A 27,783-nucleotide genomic window follows, 5' to 3' on the forward strand; every position below is an offset into this window, starting at 1 on the left:
TTTTCACAGACTGTACCACTTTTAGGACATGACAACATTTGAGTACCAGTGCTTAGCAAGGTGTCAAAAACTTGATGACTAAAAAAAAAGAGGGGGGGGATTTTGGGTTTTACTGATTAGATTCATTTGTGGTTATAGAAATGGCTAGTTTATAATATTATGGAAAAGTAAAAAGTTCAGGTTCAGTGTTAATGCTTCCTTCTACTGTAACAGAGGAAGTATGTTCTTTTTCCCTTCTCCCCCTCACTTCCCCCCTTTTTTTCCTCCCCACTGTGTCCTACTATTTGCTTTTGTATTTTTGTATTTTATTCTATAATCTAATAAAATATTACAAACTGTAGGAAAAAAGTAAAAAGGTAACAGTTTTAATTTCTTCAGTGGCTAGTTCCTTTGCTGAATCACTTTCCCTTTGCACTGACAAATGTATGATGAATTTATCCATGTTTATTAATATGCACCACTACCAGCTAGGTCAGGGGTCTTCAGACTTGGCACTTTTAAGACTTGTGGATTTCCAACTCCCAGAATTCCTCAGCCCTCATGGCTGGTTGATGAATTCTGGGAGTTGAAGTCCACAGGTCTTAAAGTTGCTAAGTTTGTAGACTCCTGAGCTAGCTGGTTTGCCTTTCTGAGCTCTTCCACAGTGTAGTAAGAATGCACCCCCCCCCAACCCTTAAAGACACAGGAATCAAGTGCAAAGCAAGAAAATAAACACAAACTCCGTTTTCTCTCTCTCTCTCTCTCTCTCTCTCTCTCTCTCTCTCTCTTTAAGCTGCCTCAGGTCAGGTGTCACAATGTTGCAATTCTAGACTGAAAGGCTCAGGCAATTGTGAAAAGCTTTAGCTTTAAATTAAGCCAGTTTACCTTCAAAGAAAACTTTCTAAAAAACACAGACAGACTTAATTAAAGGGGGTAAAACTAATTACATTTGTTTAAGGCAGGAGTTCTCAACCTTGGCAACTTTAAGACTTGTGGACTTCAACTCCCAGAATTCCTCAGCCAGCTTTGCTTAAAGTCTTAAAGTTGCCAAGGTTGAGAACCCCTGGTTTAAGGGATTTAACCTTTCCTGTTGTCTTTTTTCCCATTCCCCCACCCAAATCACGTTCTTTTATAGCCTCTCCTCTCCCCCCCCCTTTTTTTTTCTTCAGTTCATCTCCAGCTCTGAGCTGCTTCTGGAAGTGCCAATCAGCTGGAGCCCTGCCGGCTCCTGGGGTTTCTGCCTAGCCCAGACAGTCCTGCAGCTGCAGCTCTCCTTCAGGCTTAGCTCACTTCAGCTCATACCCCTCCCCTTCTATACTTGGCTAGCAATCATGTACCACCTGCCATGTGGCGAAGTACCACAAGTGGTTCGCGTACCACTGGTTGAAAGGCCCTGATCTAGATTACCATACAATAGCATATTCTGGAAAAATCCACAGTACTTTCTGTATCATGCTACTCTAGCCGATTTGTATATGGTCTGCAAATTTCTAGAAGTTAAAAACCAGAAATGGTTTGTCATATTTTGGATGAAGTAACCTGTAATAGAACCAGAATACTCCTACAATAACAGAAACTGCTACTGTTTGGAGGATTCTGAAAAATGGCATAAAACTTCAAGAATGAGCAGAATAGTATGGACATTCCAAAGTTTTTAAGAACATTCCATTTCCAAAACAATAGGTTGGGCATATGCTATTTTAGATCATTTTAAATAGAATTAGTACACAAGGCTTCGTTGTACAATTTTAGTTTATTGTATGCTTTATGTTGCTGTTTAGGTTGTAATTCAAGGGAATGATGATATTGCCAGTCGAGCAATAGATCTGTTGAAGGAGATTTATACCAACCTTGGTCCAAGATTACAGGTTAATCAGGTAAAATATTACAGTAATTTATTTCTATAGAAAGTTTTGTTGCAATTTCAGAAGAATAAAACCATTTTTTGTAAATAGTCATCCAAAGAGCCTAGCTCAGAAATAATCATTTCAAATTTCACATGGAATATTGTTTAATATAGACATGGTTAATAATATATTATCAACCTTCCCAAATGTGCTCTGACATAAGGAGATATATTTACCTAATTTGGGTGGTTCATAATTTTAATTATTTTAGAATAATGTAATGTTCTGTGGCAGGAAGGGTTGAACTAGTGAAGGCTGTATTTTGACATTAATCTTTGTTAACTGGGATAAAGCATTGATGTTCTGTCAGACTACATGACAGTTATGATTAATATTCTTTCTATTTGGGACAGTGCTTATACCGCTAGAACAGGGGTTCTCAACCTTGGCAACTTTAAGACTTGTGGACTTCAACTCCCAGAATTCCTCAGCCACAAGTCTTAAAGTTGCCAAGGTTGAGAACCCCTGCACTAGAATAAATATGTTTGGCTTGTTAATGATCTTTTAAAAAATAGTTTTTGGAATTATAAAACTGGGAAAACCTGTACTTCTTCATGTAATTTTTTGAAGGTTTTTGTTCGCTTTTCATGTTATATATATATTTAATAATTGATAAATGATGGCTCTTTTGGTATTTGTACAGGTAGTTATCCATGAGGACTTTATTCAGTCCTGTTTTGATCGTTTGAAGTCATCCTATGATACTTTATGTGTTTTGGATGGAGATAAAGACAGTATTAATTGTGCAAGACAAGAAGCAATAAGAATGGTGCGAGTGTTGACTGTTTTAAGAGAGTATATAAATGAATGTGATAGTGATTACCATGAAGAACGAACAATTCTACCAATGTCAAGGTTTGTGGAAAAGTTTCCTAGGGTGCAATGATTGAATTATTAATTAGATATGGTTTAAATTAGTAGTTATTACATAGGTATTACAATAAAATACCTATGTCTGAGTGCATATGCTTAGGATTCTGCTACTCAACTTATTTTCTCAATTGTCTGAAGTCTTATCTAAATATAATAGTTTGTATGTGCAGTTGAACAGAATTATAAATGTCATGTTTATTATACTTCACATGTGCAAGGAAAATATTATTTTTATCTGACTTACAAAATGAATAGCCATCCCTGTCAGAAGAATTTAGAAGTAAACACATTTTCTTATTAGCAAATTGTCAATGTTTTAAAAATAAGTAAGCATATTTATTAATGTTCTTAAATATCCAGGATAATTTTAACTAGAATTTCACTTCCCTGTATTTTCAGAGCCTTTCGTGGTAAGCACATGTCTCTGGTAGTTCGTTTTCCAAACCAAGGTCGTCAGGTGGAAGATTTGGATGTTTGGTCTCATACAAACGATACCATTGGTTCAGTCAGACGTTGCATTCTCAACCGTATTAAAGCCAACAGTGCACATACCAAAGTCGAATTATTTATTGGAGGCGAACTAGTAGATCCTGTAGATGATAGGAAATTAATTGGACAATTGAATCTAAAAGATAAAACAGTAAGTACTAAGAAATTATATATTGATAAAATGTATGTCTATAACAATATAAATATAATCTGTAATGATAGAATTATGCATTAGTAAACTTGCGCATTTGTAGTTTAATACCTTCAGAAGCTTTTAAAAATAGTTATGTTTCACTACTTCATGCAGTTTATCAATTTACATCTGCATTTTACTCTGTTTTCAGTTAATTACAGCAAAGCTTACACAGATAAGTTCCAATATGCCTTCAAGCCCTGATAGTTCCTCTGATTCTTCTACGGGTTCTCCTGGTAACCATGGCAATCATTATAGTGATGGTCCAAATCCAGAAGTTGAAAGTTGCTTGCCTGGAGTTGTAAGTAAAAGAACATCTAAATTTATAATGCTAGGCAAAAATTTAAAATGTGTGTCTTATGACAAGTTTTTATTTTTATTGTAGATTATGTCACTGCATCCTAGATACATCTCATTTCTTTGGCAAGTTGCAGACCTAGGCAGTAGTCTAAATATGCCATCCCTTAGAGATGGTGCACGTATCCTTATGAAATTAATGCCACCAGGTAATTTTTTTATTCTATAATTTTCAGTTGAAATATATATTTGCTAATGGAAAGACCATAAAGAGTATATATAAAGTCTACACACCCTTCTTAAAATGCAAGGGTTTTGAGATGTAAAAAAAAAACCAGACCAATATAAATCACTTCAGAATTTTTTTCCATCTTTAATACCACATATAAACTGTACAATTCAATTGAAAAATTGAAATCTTTCAGAGAGGGAAAAATAAAAAATACTTACAAAAATATGGTTGCAAAAGTGTGCGCACCCTTAAACTAATATTTTGTTAAAGCACACTTTGATTTTATGACAGCATTCAGTCTTTTGGGGTAGGAACCTATCAGCATGGCACATCTTGCCTTGGGAAACTTTAGCCACTCTTCCTTGCAGATGCACTCCATGCATTTGTTGGTGTATTTATTTATTTATTTAAATTTATATGGCTGCCCACTCACTCTCAGTGACTGTGGGCAGCTTACAAAAATTAAAACCCAATATACAAACAATAAAAATAATCACCCACTCCCCTGGAAACAACAATCAGATAAGCCATTTGATGGGCTCCATCCCACTTTGGGTTCCCGAGGCCTGTTGGTAAAACAAGGTCTTCAGGGCTTTATGAAAGGGTGTCAAAGGGGGGGGCAATCTAATCACTGCAAAGGGAGGGAGGGAGTCATCATGGAGAAGGTCCTTCTTCTGGGTCCTGCCAGTTGTACTTTCTTAGGAGAAGGGACCTGCAACATTCCCTGCCTCCCAGCTCTGATGAGTTGGATAGATATGAAGGAATGGGAAAAGACGGTCCTTTAAATAACCTGGTCCCAAGCCACGTAGAGCTTTAAAGGTGATAGCCAGCATCTTGAATTGTACTCAGAAGCAAATCGGCAGCCAATGCAGCCTCTCCAGCAGGAGTGATAACACCTTCTGCACATCTAGGAATTCACAAATCACATGGGCTGCTGCATTTTGAATCAATTGGAGCTTCTGGATACTTTTTAAGGATACCCCATTGTAGAGCACATTGCAATAGTCAAGATGGGAGGTGATTAGGGGATGAGTGACTGTGAAAGGTTGGTCCAGGAAAGAGTGTAACTGGTGTACAACCCGCATTTGCACAAAGGCCCTCTTGGCCACAACTGCCACTTTCTTGAGCAGGAGTCATGAATCCAGGAGAACCCCTAGATTATGCACTGGGTCTGTCTGGGGCAATCTCACTCCATCTAAGACCAGTGATGGAACTCCAAACCCAGAGCCATTCAGTCTTAGCCAGGTTCACTTTCAGCCTTTTACTCCCCATCCAGCCCTTAATAGCCTCTAAGTACTGCAAAATGGAGGTAACAGCATTGCTTAACTCGCCATAGTCTGAGACATATAGCTGGTTGTCCTCAGCATATTGATGATATCTTGGTCCATGGTGGTGGATGATCTCACCTAGGGGCTTCATGTAGTTGTTAATTAAACAGAAGCAGAGAGAGTACTGAGCCTTGCCGGACTCCACAAAGCAAGGGACAGAGGCTGGACCCTTGCTTCCTATCAAAACCAACTCAGAGCAACCCTAGAGGAAGGAATTGAACCAAGACAACACAGATCCCATACACACACACAACCCCTGAAACTGCTTCAAAAGGATAACATGGTTAATGGTATCAAAGGGCTCCTTAAAATGCTGGGGCATCATCCCTTCTCATAGGGAAGCATTAATCACCACCGGAATCCACCCACATGTCACTTCCTCAGAATCTTTCACAAGCCAGAAGGGACATGGATCTGAAATACATGTGCTCGCACTCATACTGCCTAGAATCCTGTTCACTTTCTCAGGAACAATGGGGTGAAACTATTCCCAGATAACTGGGCAAAAACCAGATGCCTCCACATTGCCATCTAACTGGGAACAAAGCTGAGCAATTTTGTCTTCCAGAAAATCAGCAAATTCCTCACTGCACCCCTTCAGGTAGACCTTTGTATCCTCCTTTCCAAGGAGGAGATGGCTCACCTTAAAGAGGTTCGCTGGCCGATATATGCACATGCAGTTAGTGCAGAGAAGTACTTAATGCTTCATCACCTGAATTGCCATGAGGTAGGCCTTAATAGCAGCTCTTACCTGTATTCGATTGTTCGTCCTCGTCTTTCACCAGTGGTGCTCTAGATGTCTCTTGATCCATTTCATCCCTCTCAATTCCTTGAGGGCATTTCTGTCCACAGCCTTCATCAAATCATCCCACAGATTTTCAGTTGTATTCAAGTTTGGGCTCTGGCTGGTCCATTCCAAAACTTTGATCATCTTCTGGTGAAGCCATTATTTTGTTGATTTGAAAGTATGCTTTGGGTTATTGTAATGTTGAAAGGTGAAATTCATCTTCAGCATTTTAGCAGAGGCCTGAAAGTTCTGTGCCAAAATTCATTGATACTTGGAATTGTTCATAATTCCCACCACCTTAAATCCCCAGTTCCAGCTGAAGAAAAGCAGACCCAAAGCATAATGCTGCTATCACCATGCTCCACTGGTGTACTTTTGATGTACAGTGTTGTTTTTGCGCCAAACATACTTTTTGGAATTATGGCCAAAAAGTTCAGCCTTGGTCTCATCAGACCATAACACATTTGATGTAGGTTTTGGAAAATGTAGCTGGACATGGATGTTTTTTATTGCAAGAAAAGGCTTCTGTCTTGCCAACCTATCCCACAGTCAAGACATTTGAAGGATATTGTTGTCACATGTAGTACACAATCAGTACTTGCCAGAAATTTCTGCAACTCCTTTAATGTTGCTGTAGGCTTCTTGGGAGCCTCTCAGATCAGTTCTCTTCTTGTTCGTTTCATGAATTTTTGAGGGACATCCAATTCTTGGTAATGTCACTGTTGTGCCATATTTTCTTCACTTGTTGATGACTGTCATCATGGTATAGCCCACAGGTCGGCAACCTGCGGCTCCGGAGCCGCATGCGGCTCTTTGAGCCTTCCCCTGTGGCTCCCAGCCTCCTCTGCCTTTGCAGAGAGAGACAGAGAGAGAAGTGCACTCACAGTGTTCTCCGAGGAGCTGAAAAGCTTACTGGGCGGAGCTCCTCCCTTTGCTGCATCTCTGCAGGAAGCAGGAAGCAGGAAGGGTAGGAGAGAGCTAGCTAACCCAGCTAGGCTGACTCAGGAATTCTGGGAGTTGAAGTCCATGAGTCATAAAAGAGACGAGATTGCCTTATCCCTGAGCTTGTTGGACAACAGCTTGAAGCTTGCCAGGTGAGCAGCAGATAGGAGAGGGGGGAGAGAAAGAGAGAGAGAGAGAGGGAGGGAGGGAGGGAGGGAGAGAAAGAGAGAGAGAGAAAGAAAGAGAGTGGGGGAAGAGGAGTGGCAGACCAAGGGCAGATAGAGAGGGAGGGAGAGAGAGAGACAGAGAGAGAGAGACCCTTTTGACATCTAAAATGAAGATAACACTGCATATATCCTTTTTTTTACCTGTGTGTGTATGTGTGTGTATATATACACACACATAGATACATATACACACACACACACATACATACATACATACACACACACAAACATACACACACCTATAATAAAGGTAAAAAAGGATATATGCAGTGTTATCTTCATTTTAGATATCAAAAGGGTTTTGCGGCTCCTGGTGTTTTGTTTTTAGTGGGAAACGGGTCCAAGTGGCTCTTTGAGTGTTTTGGGTTGCCTACCCCTGGTATAGCCAATACCTTGGAAATTTTTTGTACCCGTCTCCTGACTGATACCTTCCAACTATGAGAGATCTCTTTGATGCTTTGTAAGCTTTTTGCAAACCATGGCTTTGCTATAAGAGGCAACTGAGTAAATGTCAGAAAAAAATCTAGTAGAACAGCTGGATTTGATATGGGCTTGACCAGAGACACTGTAATTGATGGCAGCTGTATACTAACTACTGTTTAATATGAGTTTGAATACGATTGGTTAATTTTGAACACCCTATATCCCAATTTATAAGAAGGTGTGCACATTTATTGTAACCATGATATTGTAAGTTTTTTTTTATTGCCCTGAAAGATTTATTTTTCCATTGAAATGTGCAGCTTATATGTTGTATTAAAGGTAGAAAAATTCTGAAGTGATTTGTCTTGGTCTGATTTCTTTTTATATCTCCAAAACCTGATATTTTAACAGGAGTGTGCAGACATTTTATATCCACTGTATGCTTCCAAATTTACCAATACACAATAATCAATGTTACTTTCTTAATTCTCATTAAAATTCAAAATTAGCATAGTACATAGTAGAAGTTTGCACTTAGATTCAGAATGGGAAAAGTACTTTATGGATGAGCATAGTTGTTATATCTGACAGCAGCACCTTTAAAAAGCTGGTTTACTTGGGCCAGCACTGAAGTCATATAGTTGTCATGATTCCGACAGATGCAATTCTTCAAAGAACCTTGAGGCATTGTTTACCTTAAGGAATCTTTAATCGAAAGAGCATAGCTTCAGCTGCACGGTCAAGCCGAAATCTGGATTCCCTTCCCCTAAGCACACAGTATGAAAAGCACAGTTCCTCCCTCTAATTAACCGTCATAAATCACATTTTCCAATTAGTTTGAATTGTAAGCTTTCCCTCCTTATCTTCTCTTATTTCAAAACAACCTTGAGAGACATTCTTCCTCCTCCCCCCCAGCATCAACTAATTCTAACTCTAAAAGTAACACACAAGTTAAAGAAGCAAAGCTACATCTCCCTACGTTGTCAAGCCAGAACATCCGATGTTAGCAGCATTGACAGTAATCTTGAAAAATGTCGAAACATGTTTCAGAAATGTTTTGATGTTTGATTTCTGATGTAACTTCAGTATATTTCAGTTTTAAAGATGTTTTGAGAAATCAATGTTTTTCTTAATATTTGGGGGGAAGAAATACTTTTAAATTTTGTTTTATGTATTTCAGATAATACTACTGTAGAGAAATTAAGAGCTATCTGTTTAGACCATGCAAAACTTGGTGACAGCAGCCTTAGTCCATCCCTTGATTCTCTGTTCTTTGGACCTTCTGCTTCACAAGTGCTATATCTTACAGAGGTTTGTGTAGAGTTAATATTTTAGCTAAGTGTAGAGCCAGCTTGGTGTAGTAGTTAAAGCATCAAGGTAGAAACCAGAAGACCCGTTAAGTCCTAGTCCTCCTTCTTTGGACATAAAACGGGCTGGGGTGGCCTTGAACTAGTCACTTTCTCTCAACCTTAGGAAGGAGGCAATGGGAAACCACTTCTTGAAAAACCTTGCCAAGAAAACTGCAGACTTGTCCAGGCAGTTTCTGAGAATTGAACACATTTGAAACAAGAAGAAAAAAGTCATGTATTAATCCAGTCTTTTTTTTTTTTAAATTGCTTGTGGTGTTCAGTTATTGTTTTAATGACTGAAATAAAGAGGCTTGTAGTTATTTTGAGATATATTTTCCAGAAATGTACTATTTTTATACCACAGCTTTCCAAAAGTTTTTTTCTTATGTTATTTGAATCTAAGAAATGTCACTGGGTTCTCGTTTGGGGAATTGTAGATACTATTTGAGAAGGGGGAAGATATGTATTCCTTATATTATTAATTTTGAGATTTTTAGATATGGAACATAGGGAAAACCTTCTGGGGTTTCTGGGTGTTGGGTGGCCTAAGCATATAATAAAATTATTATATTGCTATGTATAAAAATGTGAAATCAAAAACTGCCAGTTCTTTAGCCAATGTTGACCTTCATATGCAATTCTTTCCAATACACTAGTATGTCGTAGTGTATCAGTGCAGTATATGTGCAGATCAAGCAGTGTTGCCTTTTACAATTGACAGATGGAAATTTTGTCAATTATATATTTACTAAATGCTGTCCAAGATTTTTTTGGTATGGTACCCAATGTGTCGATAACCACTGGGACCATCACAAGCAGTTTATGCCACAACCTTCAGTTTTTGGACCTTGATATTATTATCATCATATTAATGAATTATCACATTATTCTGACAAATATTAATAATTATACATTTCATACCCATCCTGCAGTCCAATGACTGACTTTTGAAAGCAGTTTTACTAAAATGACATTTTTGTATCTTTTCTCTATATTTTCCAGGTAGTTTATGCCTTGTTAATGCCTGCCAATTCGCCTCTGGGAGAAGAAGCTACTGACTTTCAGTTCAATTTCTTAAAAAGTGGTGGTTTACCTCTGGTATTGAGTATGCTGACTAGAAATAATTTCCTGCCAAATGCAGATATGGAAACAAGAAGGGGGGCCTACCTAAATGCTTTAAAAATAGCAAAACTACTGCTGACTGCAATTGGTTATGGCCATGTGAGAGCTGTGGCAGAAGCTTGTCAACCAGTTGTAGAGGGAACAAGCCCAATGTCACCGGTAACCATAATTATTTTTGTATAATTTTTATTAAGAAGTTTTTATATAACCAAACAAGAAAGGGTATATAAAAAATAGAAAAATAAAAGTGTTAGAAACAATACAAATAAAGAAAAAAAGTTGACATAGCTTCCAATCATTAAAAAAAAAAACCTATGCAAATCCTATTCTCATTTACTTCTCACATTGGCATTTCAACCAAATAAATTTATCTAAAGCTTCTGGAAACTGTGGGCTTCATTTCCTCTCTGTCATTTTGTTAGCATTCATTATTTTCTGCATGAATGCTTCCAGCTGTTATCTTAAATTTGAAGTCATTGCTTAGATCTTTTGATCACATAAAGTCCATTTCTCCATCAGGAGCCATTTAATGATCACAATTGGTAAGGTGCCAATGAAAGGATAGTAAATAAGTACATAGAGAATATCATAAGTTAAAAATGAACATTTATATACCATATTTTCCGGCGTATAAGACGACTTTCTAAGCATGCAAATCGTCTCCGAAGTTGGGGGTCGTCTTATACGCCGAGTTGTCTTATACGCCGGAAAATACGGTAGCTTAATCTGACCTGCATTAAAATCATCAATAACTATGCTGGCATTTAGGAAAATCATTAAGATCTGGTTATTGAAAGGCTGTTAGGGACTGGTAAAATGATAGATTCCTACCCTTCTATCCAGTGATTGACTATTTACTGGTAGTGTGATGTCTTGGTGTGATGATGAATACGAAAGGTTTTCTTAATATTATTGTTTGGTTTATGCTACAAATTTTATATTTGTTTTATTCCAGTTGGCACTATTTTGAAAGCTGCTTAATGTCATGTTTGCATTGAGCATCATAGACTTGTAAATAGACAGACAGACAACTCAGAATTGATGGAGGAAAAGAAAGTTCAGGTAGTCCTCGTCTTACAACAGTTCATTTAGTGACAGTTCAAGGTTACAATGGCACTGAAAATAGTGACTTATTCAAAGATTTATAATAAAATATGGTATTAAAAGTTTGTATGAGATGAAATCTCTGATGTAGGAATTAGCAGCACAGTTCTATTTTAATAAACTTCATATCATAAGGATAACTGAACATTCATATTAATATTTTTGGTTGTGTTTGCATAAAAGCAATGGAAAAATGTTTTCAACATACTTTTACTGTTGGACAGAATATGTTCTCCATTTAATAATACTGAAAATAAATCATTGCAGATCAACCAGGCGACTCATGACCAGGCGGTGGTATTGCAAACTGCTCTGCAGAATATTCCCAATCCAACTTCAGAGTGCATGTTAAGAAATGTAGCAATACGCCTTACACAGCAAATATCTGATGAGGTTAGTATGGTTAAATATTGAACACTTCCAAACTCTTTGGCTTAAATGTATAGCCTGTTTCTAAACTATTTTTTGGTTTTGGGGGGAAAAAAACATTGAAGAGCACATATAAGAGAGACTATAAGTGAATGGAGGCTCTTTGAATCCCATTTGCAGCCACCTGATCCTCTCAAGGAATTTTCTAGTGGTCACTATGTTGTACAAATGTAAGCTGTACCTTCTTTCAGTTATATTTACTGTGAATTAATTTGTTGCAAATCATGAATATATAATATGGTTTGCAAGAAGTACATGTATTGTCCTCCTCAGTTTGAATTGTACCTAAAGCATTTTGTAAATCTCAGAGGGTGCTTCTGGGAAGAGACAGCTGCAGATAGGATTTACATTTCTACCCTGTGTAATTGTAACAAAAGTATAAATGATGAGAAAGCTCTCTTTGAAGACTCGAAGTGGCTGCAGTAGATGACTGAGTTAGGTGACTAAATTTTGTTTCTATGGGTCTGATGCAAGACTATGGATTGCTTTGGCATGGATTCACTTTTAAACACAGAATGTGTGAAATGGTAGTTTTACTTATTATATTTGTCTTTCTGTTTTTAGGCTTCAAAGTTTATTCCTGATATTTGCGTTATTAGAGCAGTGCAAAAAATAGTATGGGCTTCGGGATGTGGATCAGTACAACTGGTATTCAGCTCAAATGAAGATATTAGTAAAATTTATGAAAAGGTAAGAAAGCTGAACCAGCATTCAGTTCTAACTGGTTTTAATAGGAAGAACCAAACTAAGAAACTTCATGTGGTCTATTTACAAATAATAGACATTGTTATGGTTGTTTCGATTTTTTTGTAGCTCTTCTAATTTTATTGGCATACTGTTAGAACTATAATGTCTTAGTAGAAAAAATGTTTTATTTAAGATTATTCAGAAAATATTTAATTTTGCAATTTGATAACTGTATATAAAATTAAGACTATTGCTTTTGCCACAAAATTGCTTAATTCATTATTTCTTTGGGTTTAATTAAATCTGTAGATGCACATAAAATCTGTATTTATATGCATATTTCACATGACATTTCATGTATTCCAGTGGGATTTCTTTTGGGCTGTAAAATATTTGCAAGAAATACTTTTGTAAAATATTTTACATAGAATAATTTTAATTAAAACAGATATTTACTTGTTGTTGTATAATCTGTGCCCTATGCTACATCTGAAAATAAATATAATCTGCCCAAAGAGATGCCTTAGATTTTTATTATTTTTAAGTTATACAAATTATAATTTTATAACTTCAGAAAAGAAGTATGGCTGCTGCTTGTGGTGGATCTGGGCTAAATTCTGTGGCTTGAATTTTTGTAGTAAAGCTTAAGGATAGAGTGCTGTTAATTTCTCCTCCTCTGAATGTGAAAGATTGTGGGGGGAAAAGTATTCCTTTGAGAAACAGATTTATCTAATAAACACAAACTCCAGATAATTAAAACCTCTTCTCTTAAAATGTTTGACTCTTGACAAAGTGCTAAAATTAGATTAGATAATCACAAGCAGGCAATCATGACCAAGTGTTGTATTTACTTCCCTTCTCTGTGCAATTTTCATCAGCACCAATCCCTTGTGTGTAATTTGAATTCCTATGAAATCTATTTCAATTCAGCATAGTTAGATTATTTTCTCAATGCACACTTTATCATCTCTTCAAATCTTTAATTCCATTTTCAGATTTGATTTTGGTATAACATTAATGTTTTGTGATGTTAAGTAGTATGTGTATTAAGTAGTATCCTTGGGCTTGAAGGAACAATTAAGAAAGTAATTGATCCCACTTTATCATATATGCTGCTTATTTCTGTTTTATTTTATAGACAAATGCAGGCAACGAACCAGATTCAGAAGATGAACAAGTTTGCTGTGAAGCACTTGAAGCGATGACACTTTGCTTTGCTTTGATTCCAACAGCCCTGGATGCACTAAGTAAAGAAAAAGCATGGCAGACATTTATCATTGATTTGTTATTGCATTGTCACAGCAAGTAAGTGATGTTGATATTTTATTTGTTTTATCAACTGCTCCCCAGTCAGTAGTATTCTTGAGGGCAGGCAGAATGACAAAAATCACATAGTGCCAATTCAGTTCCTTGTGACATCACATACACATGCAAAAGAGTGCTGTGGCATAATGCTGATGAAAGTAAGCTCATTGGACTCCCATGCCTCTAGAAGCAATTGCAGATGATCATAGATGATCAGTATAGTAAGTAACGTATAGTAAGTATAGTATGGTATAGTATAGTATAGTATAGTATATAGTATAGTAAGTAACTATTGGACTGTAATTTGCATTTTATTTTATTTTATTTTTGTTTTATTACTGGGTTCTAATTCTAAAGTGTTATGATATAATTTTATTTATATGCTGCTTAGGTGGACAATCTTCCTCTCCTTATCTCTGATAGTTATTGGATGCTATGACCTGAAGCTTGATTTCCCTATCCTGATCACAAGTATTTATTACTATGTAGTCATAAAAATTGTCAGATAAACTTCTTAGAGTAGTCTGCAAATTCAGACAATTCTCGAGTTATGACCATAATGGAATCTACCCCTTACGGTCATAACTTGTGATAGTCATAAAGCAGGTTGGTCACTTGACCAATCTGATTTTTACATCCTTCTTTGAGGTAGACATTAAAGAAATCACGGTAATTGATAAATGAATCCATGATCATTAAAGGAACTACTAGTTTGCTATGGGCATGGTTTTGCTGAAAACTGGAAATAAAGTAGATTTTCAACAAAATCATTGTAACAATTGGACATGTGACTGTGATATGCTGCAAATGGCTGCCAAAGTGCAGTTGGCAGGGGGGCCTGACCATAGGACTTTGGAATTTGGGTCAAAATTTCACCCAAGTAGGTAGGTCCATTGGAACTTTGAAAGTCGTTAAGGGACTGGTCATAAATCTTATATTAAAAGTAGATTGATAAAATCGTAGGGAGCTGAATTTGCATAATCTCAAAAGTCTGTAGAAATAAGTCTCAAATGTTAGGACAATTATAGCTTTTCCTTCTTTCCTGAACTAAGATTATTACTCTTTGTGCAATTTCATTTGTGAACAGTAATGTAGCCCTTTGTACAGATTCATTTGGATTTTACTTTAAAAAGGAAAAAAAACAGGGTGTTATTTTTATGCTGATTGCACTTAATTCCAGATTGTCACTGTGCAGTTAATTAAGATAGCACAGAGAACAAATCTGAACATTATGAAATGCTATAATAGTGTTGTCCTCTAGGAATAATTGTCTTATCTCCATCAAAAGAAAATCAAAATAGCTGCAGTGACTTCTCCTTCTGCTCTAAATAACTAATCTGGATAGGCAAAATATTGAACATCATCAAAAGAAAATCAACACAACTGCACTAGGTTTTTTAATAAAGAGTTGTGAAATGGATTTTGATAATTAAGTGATTTATGAGTGTTGCTAGCAGTTACTGTTTGATGTTAAGTGCTTGGATATATTATAAGCTATTATAGTTAAAAGTTGGGAGTATTTTCTAAGAGTTCAGGTTTGGGATTACTAGGATGAAGAATTAAATTGATGTCCAAGTTTTTTTTTTAAAATGCTAATGTAAAACATTTGAATATTTTACATTAACGTACTATTATATTTTATTCTGTCTTTATATAAATATAACAGTGAAGATTATTTTCATTTCCAAAATTTATGAGAAAGCCTTTTCACATATGTGTGACAAACATGAGACAAATAAAATACACATTTAATCAATTTTTATATTGGTTGCACAGCCAGCCAAATATTTAGATTGCATTTGGCATTTTTATCCTGAGATAGGCAGGGGGTGGCAGTAGTGCTGCTGCTGTTGCTGCTGCTGGTGAAAAAGAAGAAACGGGGCTCTTGAGTATAAATAGATATAAACATTTGTGATAGACTTGCGTTGAATGTTTCCATCAGTAGAAGCAGTTTTCTTTTGCCAGAAGGGAGAGGATGATTGCAGCCTCCCATGCTCTCTCAAAGTCTGCTCCAGAGGTTTCTCTGATGATCTGGATCGGATTTGCTGAGTATATAATGGGTATAATGAATTGCACCAAGGACAAAAAAGAGGGAGTAACAGTGGATTGTCTTTTATATAATTTTAAGATTAGTTTTATTTAAAATACCTGTATTAATCTCTCTTTTCTGGTTTAAATTTTTAGAACTGTTCGGCAAATGGCACAGGAGCAGTTCTTCTTAATGGCTACTCGATGTTGTATGGGACAACGACCTCTTCTTTTTTTTATAACTTTGTTATTCACTGTATTAGGGGTAAGACATTTTAAACTTTACCATTTGGGTATATATCCCAATATTTATAGGCAATGATCCATATTTAACTTTAGTTACCATACGTCCATATATTTTCTCAATATACTGTACATTAACAAATCAATATATTAAAAGTCTTTATTCAAAAAAGGCAGATTTACTGGTATTCTGGAAGATGTACACAGAATGATAAACCCGTAAATGGACAGTTCTTCCATGCAAATTGTATTATGACTATATATTAGACATACATAGGTAATTTGCTATGATATGGTACAGTTTTACCTAAAGCAGCCCTTCACTTGTTTTCTCTTTAATATTAAACTTATGTTTGAGTATGATTCAAGTTTTCAGTATGTTAGAAATTTGTCCGTTTCACTAGCTTCAATATGTTGATGTTAACAAATGTTTGTTGAGATATGCTTATAATTTTTTAATTAGTATATTGCTTAAAGATGTAATATTAGTAGAACATAAGTAGAACATAAAATGTAACTGCTGAAAATTATAAAACTGCTGAAAAGTCCTAAAATTACTGTATTATTACTAGTGAGCATTTTGACTGCTTTATTACGTACATATGTATTAAAAGCTGAGGTTGTGATTTTGAGAACTGATTCACATAAATCACAGTACTAGCTATTTTGAAATTAAGTTTTCCAAGTAATTATAAACTGCCATCATCTTTTGCTCTGTTGTATTTTTAAATTTAATTCTGCTTTCCTAACACTGAACAAGCTTTGTCTAGAGCAGTGTTTCTCAACCTTGACAATTTTAAGGCATGTGGACTTCAACTCCCAGAATTCTGGGAGTTGAAGTCCACATGCCTTAAAATTTTCAAGGTTGAGAAACACTGGTCTAGAGCACACAGTAGAGCAGAGCATTTCTTGTACTCCAAATGTTGGTATATTGTGAATGATGGCTGGGACTCAAGGAATCATAAGATGTAAGGGTTGGGGAGACCTTGGAGTTACACTACCGCATCCTGTCTAGTGCAGGAATCTGCTCCAGCATGCCTACCAGATGATGACCTCCTCAGATAGTTTGCTCCATCACTGAATGGCTCTTACCATAAGACATTTTCCTCGTGTCCAGCTGAAATCTTCATTTAATTAAAATCCATTTTTTTTCTTGTCCTGTTCTGTAAAACAATTCTGAACAATTCTGCCCTACCTTCTACATGATGGTTGACATCATGTAATTAAAGAATTTTCATGTGAGCCCACTTTTCTATATATTAAATGTATTGGAAGGCCTCAAACTCCTACAGATCGTTCTCATTTAGTGACCAAATTGGGATCAGCAACTTGGTTATTAAGAGAAGTGATTGCTAAGTGAAACTTAGTCAGATTATGATCTTCAGCTTTCCTCTGCTTTACAGATACACAAAAGTTGTAAATGCAAGGACTTGATCATAAAGTTACTTTTTCATCACTGTTGTATAATAGCTAAATGAGGCAGTCACTAAGCAAGAATTTCTTGTATGTCCCCCCCCCCGGCCTTTTTTGATCTTGATTGCTCTTTTCTGGAAACTCTGCAATTTGTCAATGGTCTTCATAAAATGTGATAATGTGACTTAATATTGCAAAATTAACCTAAGCAAAATAGAGAGAAACAATAGCCTAGAAGTATGATTTATTAACAATGCTATTTTTTATCAGTGGTTATTTTACTAATAAGTACTGGTAAAGAAGCTTGTGATCTGTTTTTCAAATAATGGTTTTACTGAGCTCTAGTTGATTGCACAGTCATAAGGAATTTGTTCCAGTATTTAAAGCAATAAATCAAGATATTTGTAAGTGCGTGAAATATGCTTTGAGTTAGAACCTTAGGTCACATTTAGAAATTATACAACTATTTTTTCATGCATCAAGATATTCCTGAATTATATGCTAAGGAATATTTCCAAAGAGTTAGGATACATTTGAAAACTATCTAGAATATGATGAAAAGAATGTGGCAGTAGAGGAAAATTTTGAAAATATAATATTTCTAAAAGTGCAAACTGTTTCACAATACTTTAGAATGCAAATGCTTATTAAGTTGTTCATCTCTAAATCTTAATTTATTTTATGTGAAAGTTTTCTAAATTTAATTGATGCATGTGGATTTTAGATTTGATGTGGAAACACATACAAGAATTATGCTAATACATGCTACTTTATCATTGCTGCTTAGTTTCTCTTGATGGCAACAGCTTACAAATGAACCAGGAACTCTGGCTTGTTAACTTTATAAGCTAGACATAAATCAAGTGTGATTTGTCATAATCATGTCATTAGGAAAGAAAGAAGATTTCTATTAAGTGCTTCAGAAGTAACCATACGTGTTCATGCTGATTTAATGGAATCTTGTTTATGAGGATGTCTGAACTGAACATAGACTTTAAGAAATATTCTGTGTTGTGACTATTAATGAAAGTTTATTTTCAACTATGTTGATATTTTCTTTCAGAGTACTGCAAGAGAACGTGCTAAACATTCAGGAGATTACTTTACTCTATTAAGACATCTTCTAAATTATGCTTACAATAGTAATATTAATGTGCCCAATGCTGAAGTTCTGCTTAATAATGAAATTGACTGGCTTAAAAGGATCAGGGTAAGGGGGTTTTTTTGTTGTTGTTTTGTCACCATTTGTTATTTGTTTTAAATTTGAGTGTTAATTGCCCTGGATCCAAACGTGTAAAATAAAAAATGGGATAATAATTATAATACATTACTTGATATGTGTTTCCTTAAAAATTTTGTTTGAAAATTCATGTATCTGAGTATTCTCCTTCCTTAGGATGAAGTGAAAAGGACAGGAGAAACAGGTGTAGAAGAAACTATTCTAGAAGGTCATCTTGGAGTTACCAAAGAATTATTGGCATTCCAAACTGCTGAAAAAAAATATCACATTGGTTGTGAAAAAGGTGGTGCTAATCTCATCAAAGTAAGTTACTGCTGTACAAAATGTTCTAAAATTATAAAATAGCAAAGTGAAAAATATACAATTTATAATAAATGCCAGCATATTTACAAAAACGATAACTTAAATTGATTGAATTTTGGAATCTTCAAAATATGTAGATCTATATTTAAATCATAGCAAATTTTCTCTTTAGAGAAGGAAGGGAAAAAGTTTTATCCTTTCACAATTTTTATAAAGTTCTAAATAAAGTAAGTCATTGAAAAAAGAGTCATTTAGGTAACAGAGATAAATTTAACATGATGCACCATACATTTAAAAAAAAAACCCTCATTTCATCTTGAGCATACTAGAATCCTAACTGAAATATGAATGGCTCAAGAAATCTGTATCAAATTAAAGGCAAGTAATTGCTCTGTGAAAATTAGGGTAAATCTCCCTGCCTGGAAATCCTTTATTCAAGTAACTGCTATTATTATCTGGCCTCTCAGCTGTGGCTAAATAGATTTGATAAACTGTTTATTAACACCCCCCTGGCATTTTTTATATATTTTTTAAAAATAATCTACAGCAGATATGTCAAACTCGCGACGTCGTGTGACGTCGTGCGATGTATCAGCACTGTTTTGTCATTGCCAGCAATGGGGTGGGCGTGGTTTCCATGTGACACATCCGGCCTGATCTATAGTCTTCTGAATGATTCATTATCGTTGCATAATAGAGTTATGGAATTTAGGTTTTCTTGCTCTCTTGCAGGTAAATAATCCTCTCTTTTAAAAATCTAAGACAGTGTGACACTTAAGTAATGTTTCATCTGATCTGGATAGTTCCTAAATTAATAACAGATGTTTTATTTACTATTTTTCAGGAATTAATAGATGATTTCATCTTTCCCGCGTCAAATGTTTACTTGCAATACATGAGAAATGGAGAATTACCCGCTGAGCAGGCAATACCTGTCTGTAGTTCCCCAGCTACCATTAATGCTGGATTTGAGCTGTTGGTAGCCTTAGCAGTGGGCTGTGTCCGTAACCTCAAACAAATAGTAGATACTTTGACTGAAATGTATTATATAGGCACTGCGATAACTAGTATGTACTATTTCACATTTTAACATTTTTCTATGAATTTTATATTCATATACTTTCATATATGTTCATAATTTATTTGGGAAAAATGCTGGGTTGGTAGACTATTAGGCCCCTTTCTCTAAATTGCAGCCTTTGAGCATTTTAAAAATTTAGAAGATTGTTGGTCTTGAATGAGAAAGAATATATTCTGTTTCTTGCTTAAATCCAGAACTAACCTTTTTCTTTGAGATGACTGCTAGGTGGTATAATCATATTTCTAAAAGGAGTAGATAAAAATTAAATCTGGTTAGGACTGGGCAGATACTACATTCTTAGAGGCTTCAGTTCCAGATTGTTCTTAGAGCTTCTCCAAAGACTCTCAGTGACTGGTTGTAGTGAATTTTGAATAATTGCAGTTGGAAAAGCAAACATCCAAGTATTGTTAGTCCCCCTGTGCTTGAGGAACCTAGAAACATTAATTTTTGGATCCTGTCCCAAGTCCTTGTTCAGTTTTGGCAAACTAACACATTGTTTTACAAATCTAGCAATTTTGCAAGTCATCTTAAAATAAGTTGGATATAAATTATTTAAAGGGGCCTTACTATATAGTTTTGTGCTTCCTTTGACTGTGGATTTTATTTTGTCTGTTTGTACTTAGGAAATTAGATGCTGAGGGATGTCATTCGTAACTTACACATTTTCATGTAAAATACATTTATTAAGGGAATTGTATTTGAAATAAACTTGTTTTATGAATACAGTTTTAAGAAGTAGCAATTAGCCTACTAGTATATTTCAAGTTATAAGCTGTTAATGGTCTAATATATTTAATTTGTCCTAGCGTGCGAAGCACTAACAGAATGGGAATATCTGCCACCTGTTGGACCACGACCACCAAAGGGATTTGTAGGGCTTAAAAATGCTGGAGCCACTTGTTACATGAATTCTGTCATTCAGCAACTATATATGATTCCTGCCATCAGGAATGGAATTCTTGCAATTGATGGAACAGGCAGTGATGTAGATGATGACATGTCTGGAGATGAGAAACAAGATGAGGTAATAACTGCGTTTTGCTTAATATATGATATTGCATCCAATTGTGCTTAAGTTTTTAACTACCAACAATTTTAAAAAGCATAGAAGCCACATTCTGTGCTTTTATGCTAGTTCTTAGTAATATTAGCAATTTTAAAAGCAGATATCCTTCTGTGTTACACAAGTGTGATGTTTTCTTGCTTTCTCAAATGCATTAAATGTGGCCTGTCTTTTAAAACTCTTCTTAATTCATTATGCTCAAATCATTTATCTGGTCTTTAAAATACTTTCAATATTCTTTCTTTACCAAACAGTGACTTTTAAAATTTGACATCTTGAATGATATATATAAATTTCCTGAATTGCAAGCTACATTAATGTTTCAAAATACGATGTAAGATATTGAAGTGGCATTCAGTACAGTATGGACACAACACACTTATGGATGTAAATCTGATTATAAAAAAGATAAAACGGGAAAGATATTGGAGATGACGGAGGAGCATGATTTTGGTCATGGAAAAATATAACAAGACATAATTAAGAGAATGTACAGTGATGAGCTATGAACCTTCGCCATCCCCCTCCCATGTTTTTGCTTGAAAGGAGAAGAGAAGTTTAATTACAGTTTGTGGCAAACTCTCCTTACCTTTCCAGCCAGTCAACTGTTTGATCTTGATTTCAGGGATCAATATTTTAACAAGTAATACTTTAGTGAATGAGTCTAAAGTACTTCTCACTGTATTTTGATTTGTCATTCTGCCTGAGATGGTTATGTCTACAAAAAAACATGTATTGCCTATTTGCAAATAGCAGTAGTAGAGCTGTTACACAGGGCAATTTCAGTAAAGTGCTAACTTAGTTGGATTATGGTCCAACTGATTTAGAAACTAGGAAACTCTTGAGTTCTCGGCTTTCCTTAGACATGAAAACCGAGCTGGATGACTTTGGGGCATTCACTCTCTCTCAGCCCAACTCACTTCACAGGATTATCGTTGTGGGGAAAGCATCAGCTCCATCATCCTGTGACAAAATGGTAGTTCATTATACGTCCAGTTACAAAACTCTACTTTGCAATTGTCTTCATGTATGATTCTTTTTTTAAGAGCAACGTTGACCCACGAGATGAAGTATTTGGCTATCCCCATCCATATGAAGATAAACCAACTTCAAGTAAAACAGAAGACAGAAAAGAGTACAACATAGGTGTATTAAGACATCTCCAGGTCATATTTGGTCACTTAGCAGCTTCTAGATTACAGTACTATGTGCCAAGAGGATTTTGGAAACAGTTCAGGTAAATGGGAAATTAACTTTTGTTGAAATGTCTTCTGTGATATGTTAAAGCAGCATTCACTCATTAAGAGAATTTAATTATATTTCTGAATTGATAATAGTTTTATGTGAACCTTCTATGTAGAAAGCAAGCTAAAATTGCTCAAAGAAAAAAATTACTGGGTACTTTAGAGAAAATCTTGCTGTAGGTTGTTGATACAACAAAATGCAAACTAAAGCTTTAAATTCATGTGGGCTCCATCATAGAACGAAGATCCTTGAGTGTGAAATGAAGTTTTTGCATATAAGTTTAATGGAAAGCACAAAACATGAATGTTAACAATATTTTTGCCCCTTGAACTTTGTAACTGGCTGAATTCCTGTTTTTTTTACCTGTTCATGGGGAAACAAAATATCCAAATGGGGAATCTATACGGGCTAATAGATATGGAGTTTTTACTGTTAATTCTGGCAGTTACCTTGGTGTTAGCAATTTTTCAGATTGAATTTAGAATGCAAGGAGTGCATTGTTTCCATTTAATCCAGGCTTTTATAGTTAATCAGTCTTGTCAAATATATAATAAAGAAAATATGTTGCAAATAAAAATAAAAATGAGAGCAATGTAGATCAAACCAATAATAATTGATTTACCTAAAACTACTATTTGAAATATCACAGGTATTATTCTCAGTTATAATTTCCTTGAAAAGATTCAATCTTATGTTCAAGGATAAAAGATACCTGAGCTATATTTTTATTTATTTATTTATCCAATTTATATGGCTGCCCATCGCAATGAATGACTCTTGGTGGCAAACAGAATTAAAATAGAATAGAAACAATAACAAACACTATAAACATTTAAAATACAAGAAATAACAAACCAAATCACTAGCATAACCAAGAAACAGATCCCTTCCTGGGGATATAACCAAATCTTTAGGGCCTTACAAAAGGCCAGCAGGGTTGGGATCGTCCTAGTCCACAGAGGGAGAACATTCCGCAAGGTGTGCACTAATAGCAGAAAAGGCATGTCTTTTAGGCCCTGCCAACTGCAGTTTTTTGGGCAATTTGAGACATGCCCATCCTGCCTGACTGGATCAAATGAGTAGAAACAACTGGTGAGAGGTGGCCCCTGAAGGAACCTGGCCTTAAGCCATGAAGACTTTAAAGATGACAACCAGCACCTTGAATTTTACCTAGAAGCACACTGACAACCACTGCAGCTCACAGAATAGCGATGTCACATGTGCAGAGTCACCAGCATCATTTATTACATTGAAGTAATCCAGATGAGAGGTCACTTTTCCTACTTGAACGTAATTACCTCACTAGATACACCCTTCTAAGGGTATCAAATAAGCAATGAGCAAATTCATGCCAGGCATTGTAGTGAATGACACCACCATTTTTTAGCTGATCATAATTTTCCTCTTTTGAAATATTTAAAAATAGGTAGCTATGGAAATAGGAATGGAGTTCTCACAATAGCCATCTCCTATTCTTGAAATGTGTCTAGAAATATCTAGCGTGGACACAATGGCATTTTTCTTGGGGGAAAAAAAAGGGTGAAGTCAAGGAGCACCATCCTATCTCATTAATTATTTTAAGGACCACATTATCCCATAAATGAAAAGGTTGATTTGAGTGGTGACAGTAATTTAGTCCTCTTTGAAAATAAATAAGTATATAATTTGAAGATTGTTGTATACATGTAACATGCATCTTTTAACTTTTAAAGTTGAGATAAACGATTATATTTATTTCTATGTAATGTTATTTGCCCAAAATCTGATTTTATTAAAAAAAAATCTTATTCTAGACTCTGGGGTGAACCTGTAAATCTGCGAGAACAACATGATGCTTTAGAATTTTTTAACTCTTTGGTGGATAGCCTAGATGAAGCTTTAAAAGCCTTAGGTCATCCAGCAATGTTAAGTAAAGTTTTGGGAGGATCCTTTGCCGATCAGAAAATCTGTCAAGGTTGCCCTCATAGGTATGTGTTTAGTTATCTAATGGGACATTGTATATTATTGTATAAAATATGTACACTTCTTGTAATTAGCATTCTAAATGATGATTTGAAAACTGGTGATGTATAAATATTTCATACTGTAACTTTAATAAAAATAATGGAATATTTTAATTCCTTGAATTTACTTTTTCATGTGAGTTCTATATTGCTAAACAGTTGAGAGTTAGTCCAGATTTTGTTGATACTTTTTCATGCATCTTATGTAGCAATATAGACAGGAAGCCTTTATGGCTATCCTTGTCTGCCAATGATAAAACCATATTGAAAAGCCATATGTACAGTAATAGTTTTTCTTTGGGCTTCCTGTTTCTAATTAAAAATCAAAATGGAAGCTTATTGTTGTCCTATTTAGTGTCAGCTTGGGTTTATTTGTTCTTCCATATTCATTTGTTAGTAAATGTTACCTTTTTTCAACTTTTATTAATATTTCTATATAAAGAAAATAACTATGCAATGTTGCCATTTATCCAGTGGGCAGCTTTTGATTTATAATTGCAGCTGTCAGTCTAAATTATTCTACCTAGGTATATATTTTAAGTTTTCAGTATATGTTTTATTGTATTCATAAAATTATGTTGCTTAATAATAAAAGATACTTATTCAATAATTCATTTAGCAAAATTAAATTATTTTGCTATCTTTACAGGTACGAATGTGAAGAATCTTTTACAACACTGAATGTAGATATTAGAAATCACCAAAATCTACTTGACTCTTTGGAACAATATGTCAAAGGAGACTTACTGGAAGGTGCAAATGCATATCACTGTGAAAAATGCAACAAGAAGGTAATTTTGGCATGTCTTGAGAATAATGCTCTAAATCTGTTTTAATTCAGCAGCATCTGACATTAGTCAGTAAGAGAACAATTTAGATATTTATTTTGTAAGAGAATTGAGAGCTATTCATCATACTTTAGTCAAAATTTAAGAATATTTCTTAGAATGATGGTGCCAAGATCCCCAGGGCCATCACTTCCATAATCATGTTATTTAAAATGTGTTTATATGAGCAGAGAGTTGTTCGTATCAGTTTGACTGTAATTTTACTTAGAATTTGTTGTTTTTGATAATTCACAGAAATAACTGTGTTTATTTCCTAGGTTGATACAGTGAAACGTTTGCTAATTAAAAAACTGCCTCCAGTTCTTGCCATCCAGCTAAAACGATTTGACTATGACTGGGAAAGGGAATGTGCAATCAAGTTCAATGATTATTTTGAGTTTCCACGTGAGTTGGATATGGAACCTTATACTGTGGCAGGAGTGGCTAAGTTAGAAGGAGATGATGTAAATCCTGAAAACCAACTAATACAGAATGAACAGTCAGAAAATGAACATTCTGGAAGTACAAAATACAGACTAGTGGGTGTATTGGTGCACAGTGGTCAAGCCAGTGGTGGACATTATTACTCTTACATTATTCAGAGAAATGGAGGAGATGGTGAGAAAAACAGATGGTATAAATTTGATGATGGCGATGTAACTGAATGCAAAATGGATGATGATGAAGAAATGAAAAATCAGTGTTTTGGTGGAGAATACATGGGAGAAGTATTTGATCATATGATGAAACGGATGTCCTACAGACGTCAGAAGAGGTGGTGGAATGCTTACATTCTTTTTTATGAACGCATGGACACAGTAGAAAAAGACAATGAACTCATAAAATATATTTCAGAACTTGCAATGACCACTAAACCCCATCAAATTAAAATGCCAACTGCAATTGAGCGGAGTGTACGGAAACAAAATGTACAGTTCATGCATAACCGAATGCAGTACAGCCTGGAATATTTTCAGTTTGTAAAAAAATTACTGACATGTAACAGTGTCTACCTAAATCCCCCTCCGGGTAAGTTTTTGGATATTCCTAGTGAAAATTAATTACATAGTTACATAAAAAGAGAAAGTATTTAGCATTTTTCAGATCCTTGGATTTCATTTTTAATAGTTTCAGTATATCTTACCATTCCCTTGAGATTAATTTTAAAATGTTTACTAAATTTATGTTCAATACATTGTTGACATCTTTCTTTTGATCATTATCTTACATGTTCATCTTGGAAGACAAAAAACTAAATAAGATGCTTTAATTGTTCTTAGAGAGCCGGTTAATATAGTGGTTGAGGCATCAAACTGGAAGCCAGAAAACAGTTCTTGTTCCATTTTATGCACAAAGCCAGTGGGGTGACCTTGGGCCAATCGCTCTCAGCCTTAGGAATGAACCAGTGGCAAACCACTTCCAAAAAAACCTTGCCAGGAAAACTGCAGGGACTAATTTGGTAGTCACCAGGAGTCAGAACTGACTCAAATGCATGCACAAAGTATATTATAGGTTTCAGGCAGTATTGCTGGAAAAAATCTTGAAGTTGATTGATTTAAGAAGAATTTTGAATCAGGCTGACTTTTTAGATTTCAATACTTAAGAATTCAGTTACAACATTCTATTTATTTTTTTTTTAGGACAAGACCATCTATTGCCTGAAGCAGAAGAAATTACAATGATAAGTGTTCAGCTTGCTGCTAGATTTCTGTTTACCACAGGATTTCACACAAAGAAAATAGTTCGTGGTCCTGCCAGCGATTGGTAAATTTTGACTTTTAAGAGTATTCATTGGTCATACCTTCAGTGTTTTAATGTAGTTCTCGTATGACAGTATTTTAGTTCCTTATCAGTTAATACCATTTCAGTGCAAGGAAGAAGACATTGACAAATCACTTCTGGAAAACTTTGCCAGGAAAACTGCAGGGACTTCTCATGTCCAGAATCAGACATGATTGAAAAGAAGGGAAAAACTGGAGAGTAAAATAAAAAAAACTTCTAAAGTTAGGGTTAATATATGTTTTTTCTAATAATACATAATAAGTATTAGGATTTTTTCTGTCCTTCTTTCCAGAACCTTAGTATTCAACTTTGTTTTCCCATTAGCCTTGTCGCTCAGATCAGACTGAGATACACTAATAGGCTTTGAATTACCTAGTAGCCTTTATGGCTAATTGCAATAAAGAGCATGAATATTTTTGTTCATTACATAATAGCATCTGTCAGATGTGTGTTCTGCAACATAGACCAACAAGTTCCAGAGATACAGGAAGCATGTGCTTGATATGCCTCTTCTTGAGTGGCTAGAACATGTGCTATTTACACATGTCTAGTCGTGAGATAAATGCTCTTTTCTTTTATTTGAACTACTGGCTAGTCAGTTGCATATACTAACTCAGGATCCCATGTTAGAGGGCATGTTTCTCAGCATTTGCAGAGAGCTAAAATAATAGCAAGTAATTGAATAACAAGTGCCATTCAAAAATAAAAATATTCATAATATAGTTTCCTTGGATGCACAGTATAATTGCATCCATCTATCACCAAACACTAATAGATTTTCATTATATCTGAAGTAAAAGATAGAGAAATAGAATAAATGAAGCTTTTCTTTTGTATAAATTACATCTTGAGAAGAGAGAATTTCCCTTGTCACTTTACACA

General features: G+C 35.1%; 1 protein-coding gene across 5 annotated transcripts in view; it reads left to right on the plus strand.

The window, feature by feature from the left end:
* Nucleotides 1–27,783, plus strand: part of LOC120307405 (probable ubiquitin carboxyl-terminal hydrolase FAF-X) — a 117,915-nt gene that overhangs the window by 68,186 nt on the left and 21,946 nt on the right. For all 5 annotated transcript variants that reach the window (XM_039342175.1, XM_039342174.1, XM_039342178.1 and 2 more), the window contains 20 exons: nucleotides 1,761–1,856; nucleotides 2,530–2,741; nucleotides 3,159–3,399; nucleotides 3,593–3,742; nucleotides 3,827–3,947; nucleotides 8,858–8,988; nucleotides 10,029–10,307; nucleotides 11,520–11,645; nucleotides 12,246–12,371; nucleotides 13,507–13,673; nucleotides 15,858–15,966; nucleotides 18,421–18,567; nucleotides 18,754–18,900; nucleotides 19,745–19,967; nucleotides 20,788–21,005; nucleotides 22,091–22,281; nucleotides 24,083–24,256; nucleotides 24,942–25,083; nucleotides 25,398–26,148; nucleotides 26,760–26,883. In XM_039342175.1, the coding sequence (XP_039198109.1) occupies nucleotides 1,761–1,856; nucleotides 2,530–2,741; nucleotides 3,159–3,399; nucleotides 3,593–3,742; nucleotides 3,827–3,947; nucleotides 8,858–8,988; nucleotides 10,029–10,307; nucleotides 11,520–11,645; nucleotides 12,246–12,371; nucleotides 13,507–13,673; nucleotides 15,858–15,966; nucleotides 18,421–18,567; nucleotides 18,754–18,900; nucleotides 19,745–19,967; nucleotides 20,788–21,005; nucleotides 22,091–22,281; nucleotides 24,083–24,256; nucleotides 24,942–25,083; nucleotides 25,398–26,148; nucleotides 26,760–26,883 (3,875 nt within the window). The remainder of the gene's footprint in view (nucleotides 1–1,760; nucleotides 1,857–2,529; nucleotides 2,742–3,158; nucleotides 3,400–3,592; nucleotides 3,743–3,826; nucleotides 3,948–8,857; nucleotides 8,989–10,028; nucleotides 10,308–11,519; nucleotides 11,646–12,245; nucleotides 12,372–13,506; nucleotides 13,674–15,857; nucleotides 15,967–18,420; nucleotides 18,568–18,753; nucleotides 18,901–19,744; nucleotides 19,968–20,787; nucleotides 21,006–22,090; nucleotides 22,282–24,082; nucleotides 24,257–24,941; nucleotides 25,084–25,397; nucleotides 26,149–26,759; nucleotides 26,884–27,783) is intronic.

The sequence above is a fragment of the Crotalus tigris genome, unplaced genomic scaffold, assembly GCF_016545835.1.
Source record: "Crotalus tigris isolate CLP2741 ecotype Arizona unplaced genomic scaffold, ASM1654583v1 scf7180000017775.1145084777:2100578, whole genome shotgun sequence".
Taxonomy (NCBI): domain Eukaryota; kingdom Metazoa; phylum Chordata; class Lepidosauria; order Squamata; family Viperidae; genus Crotalus; species Crotalus tigris.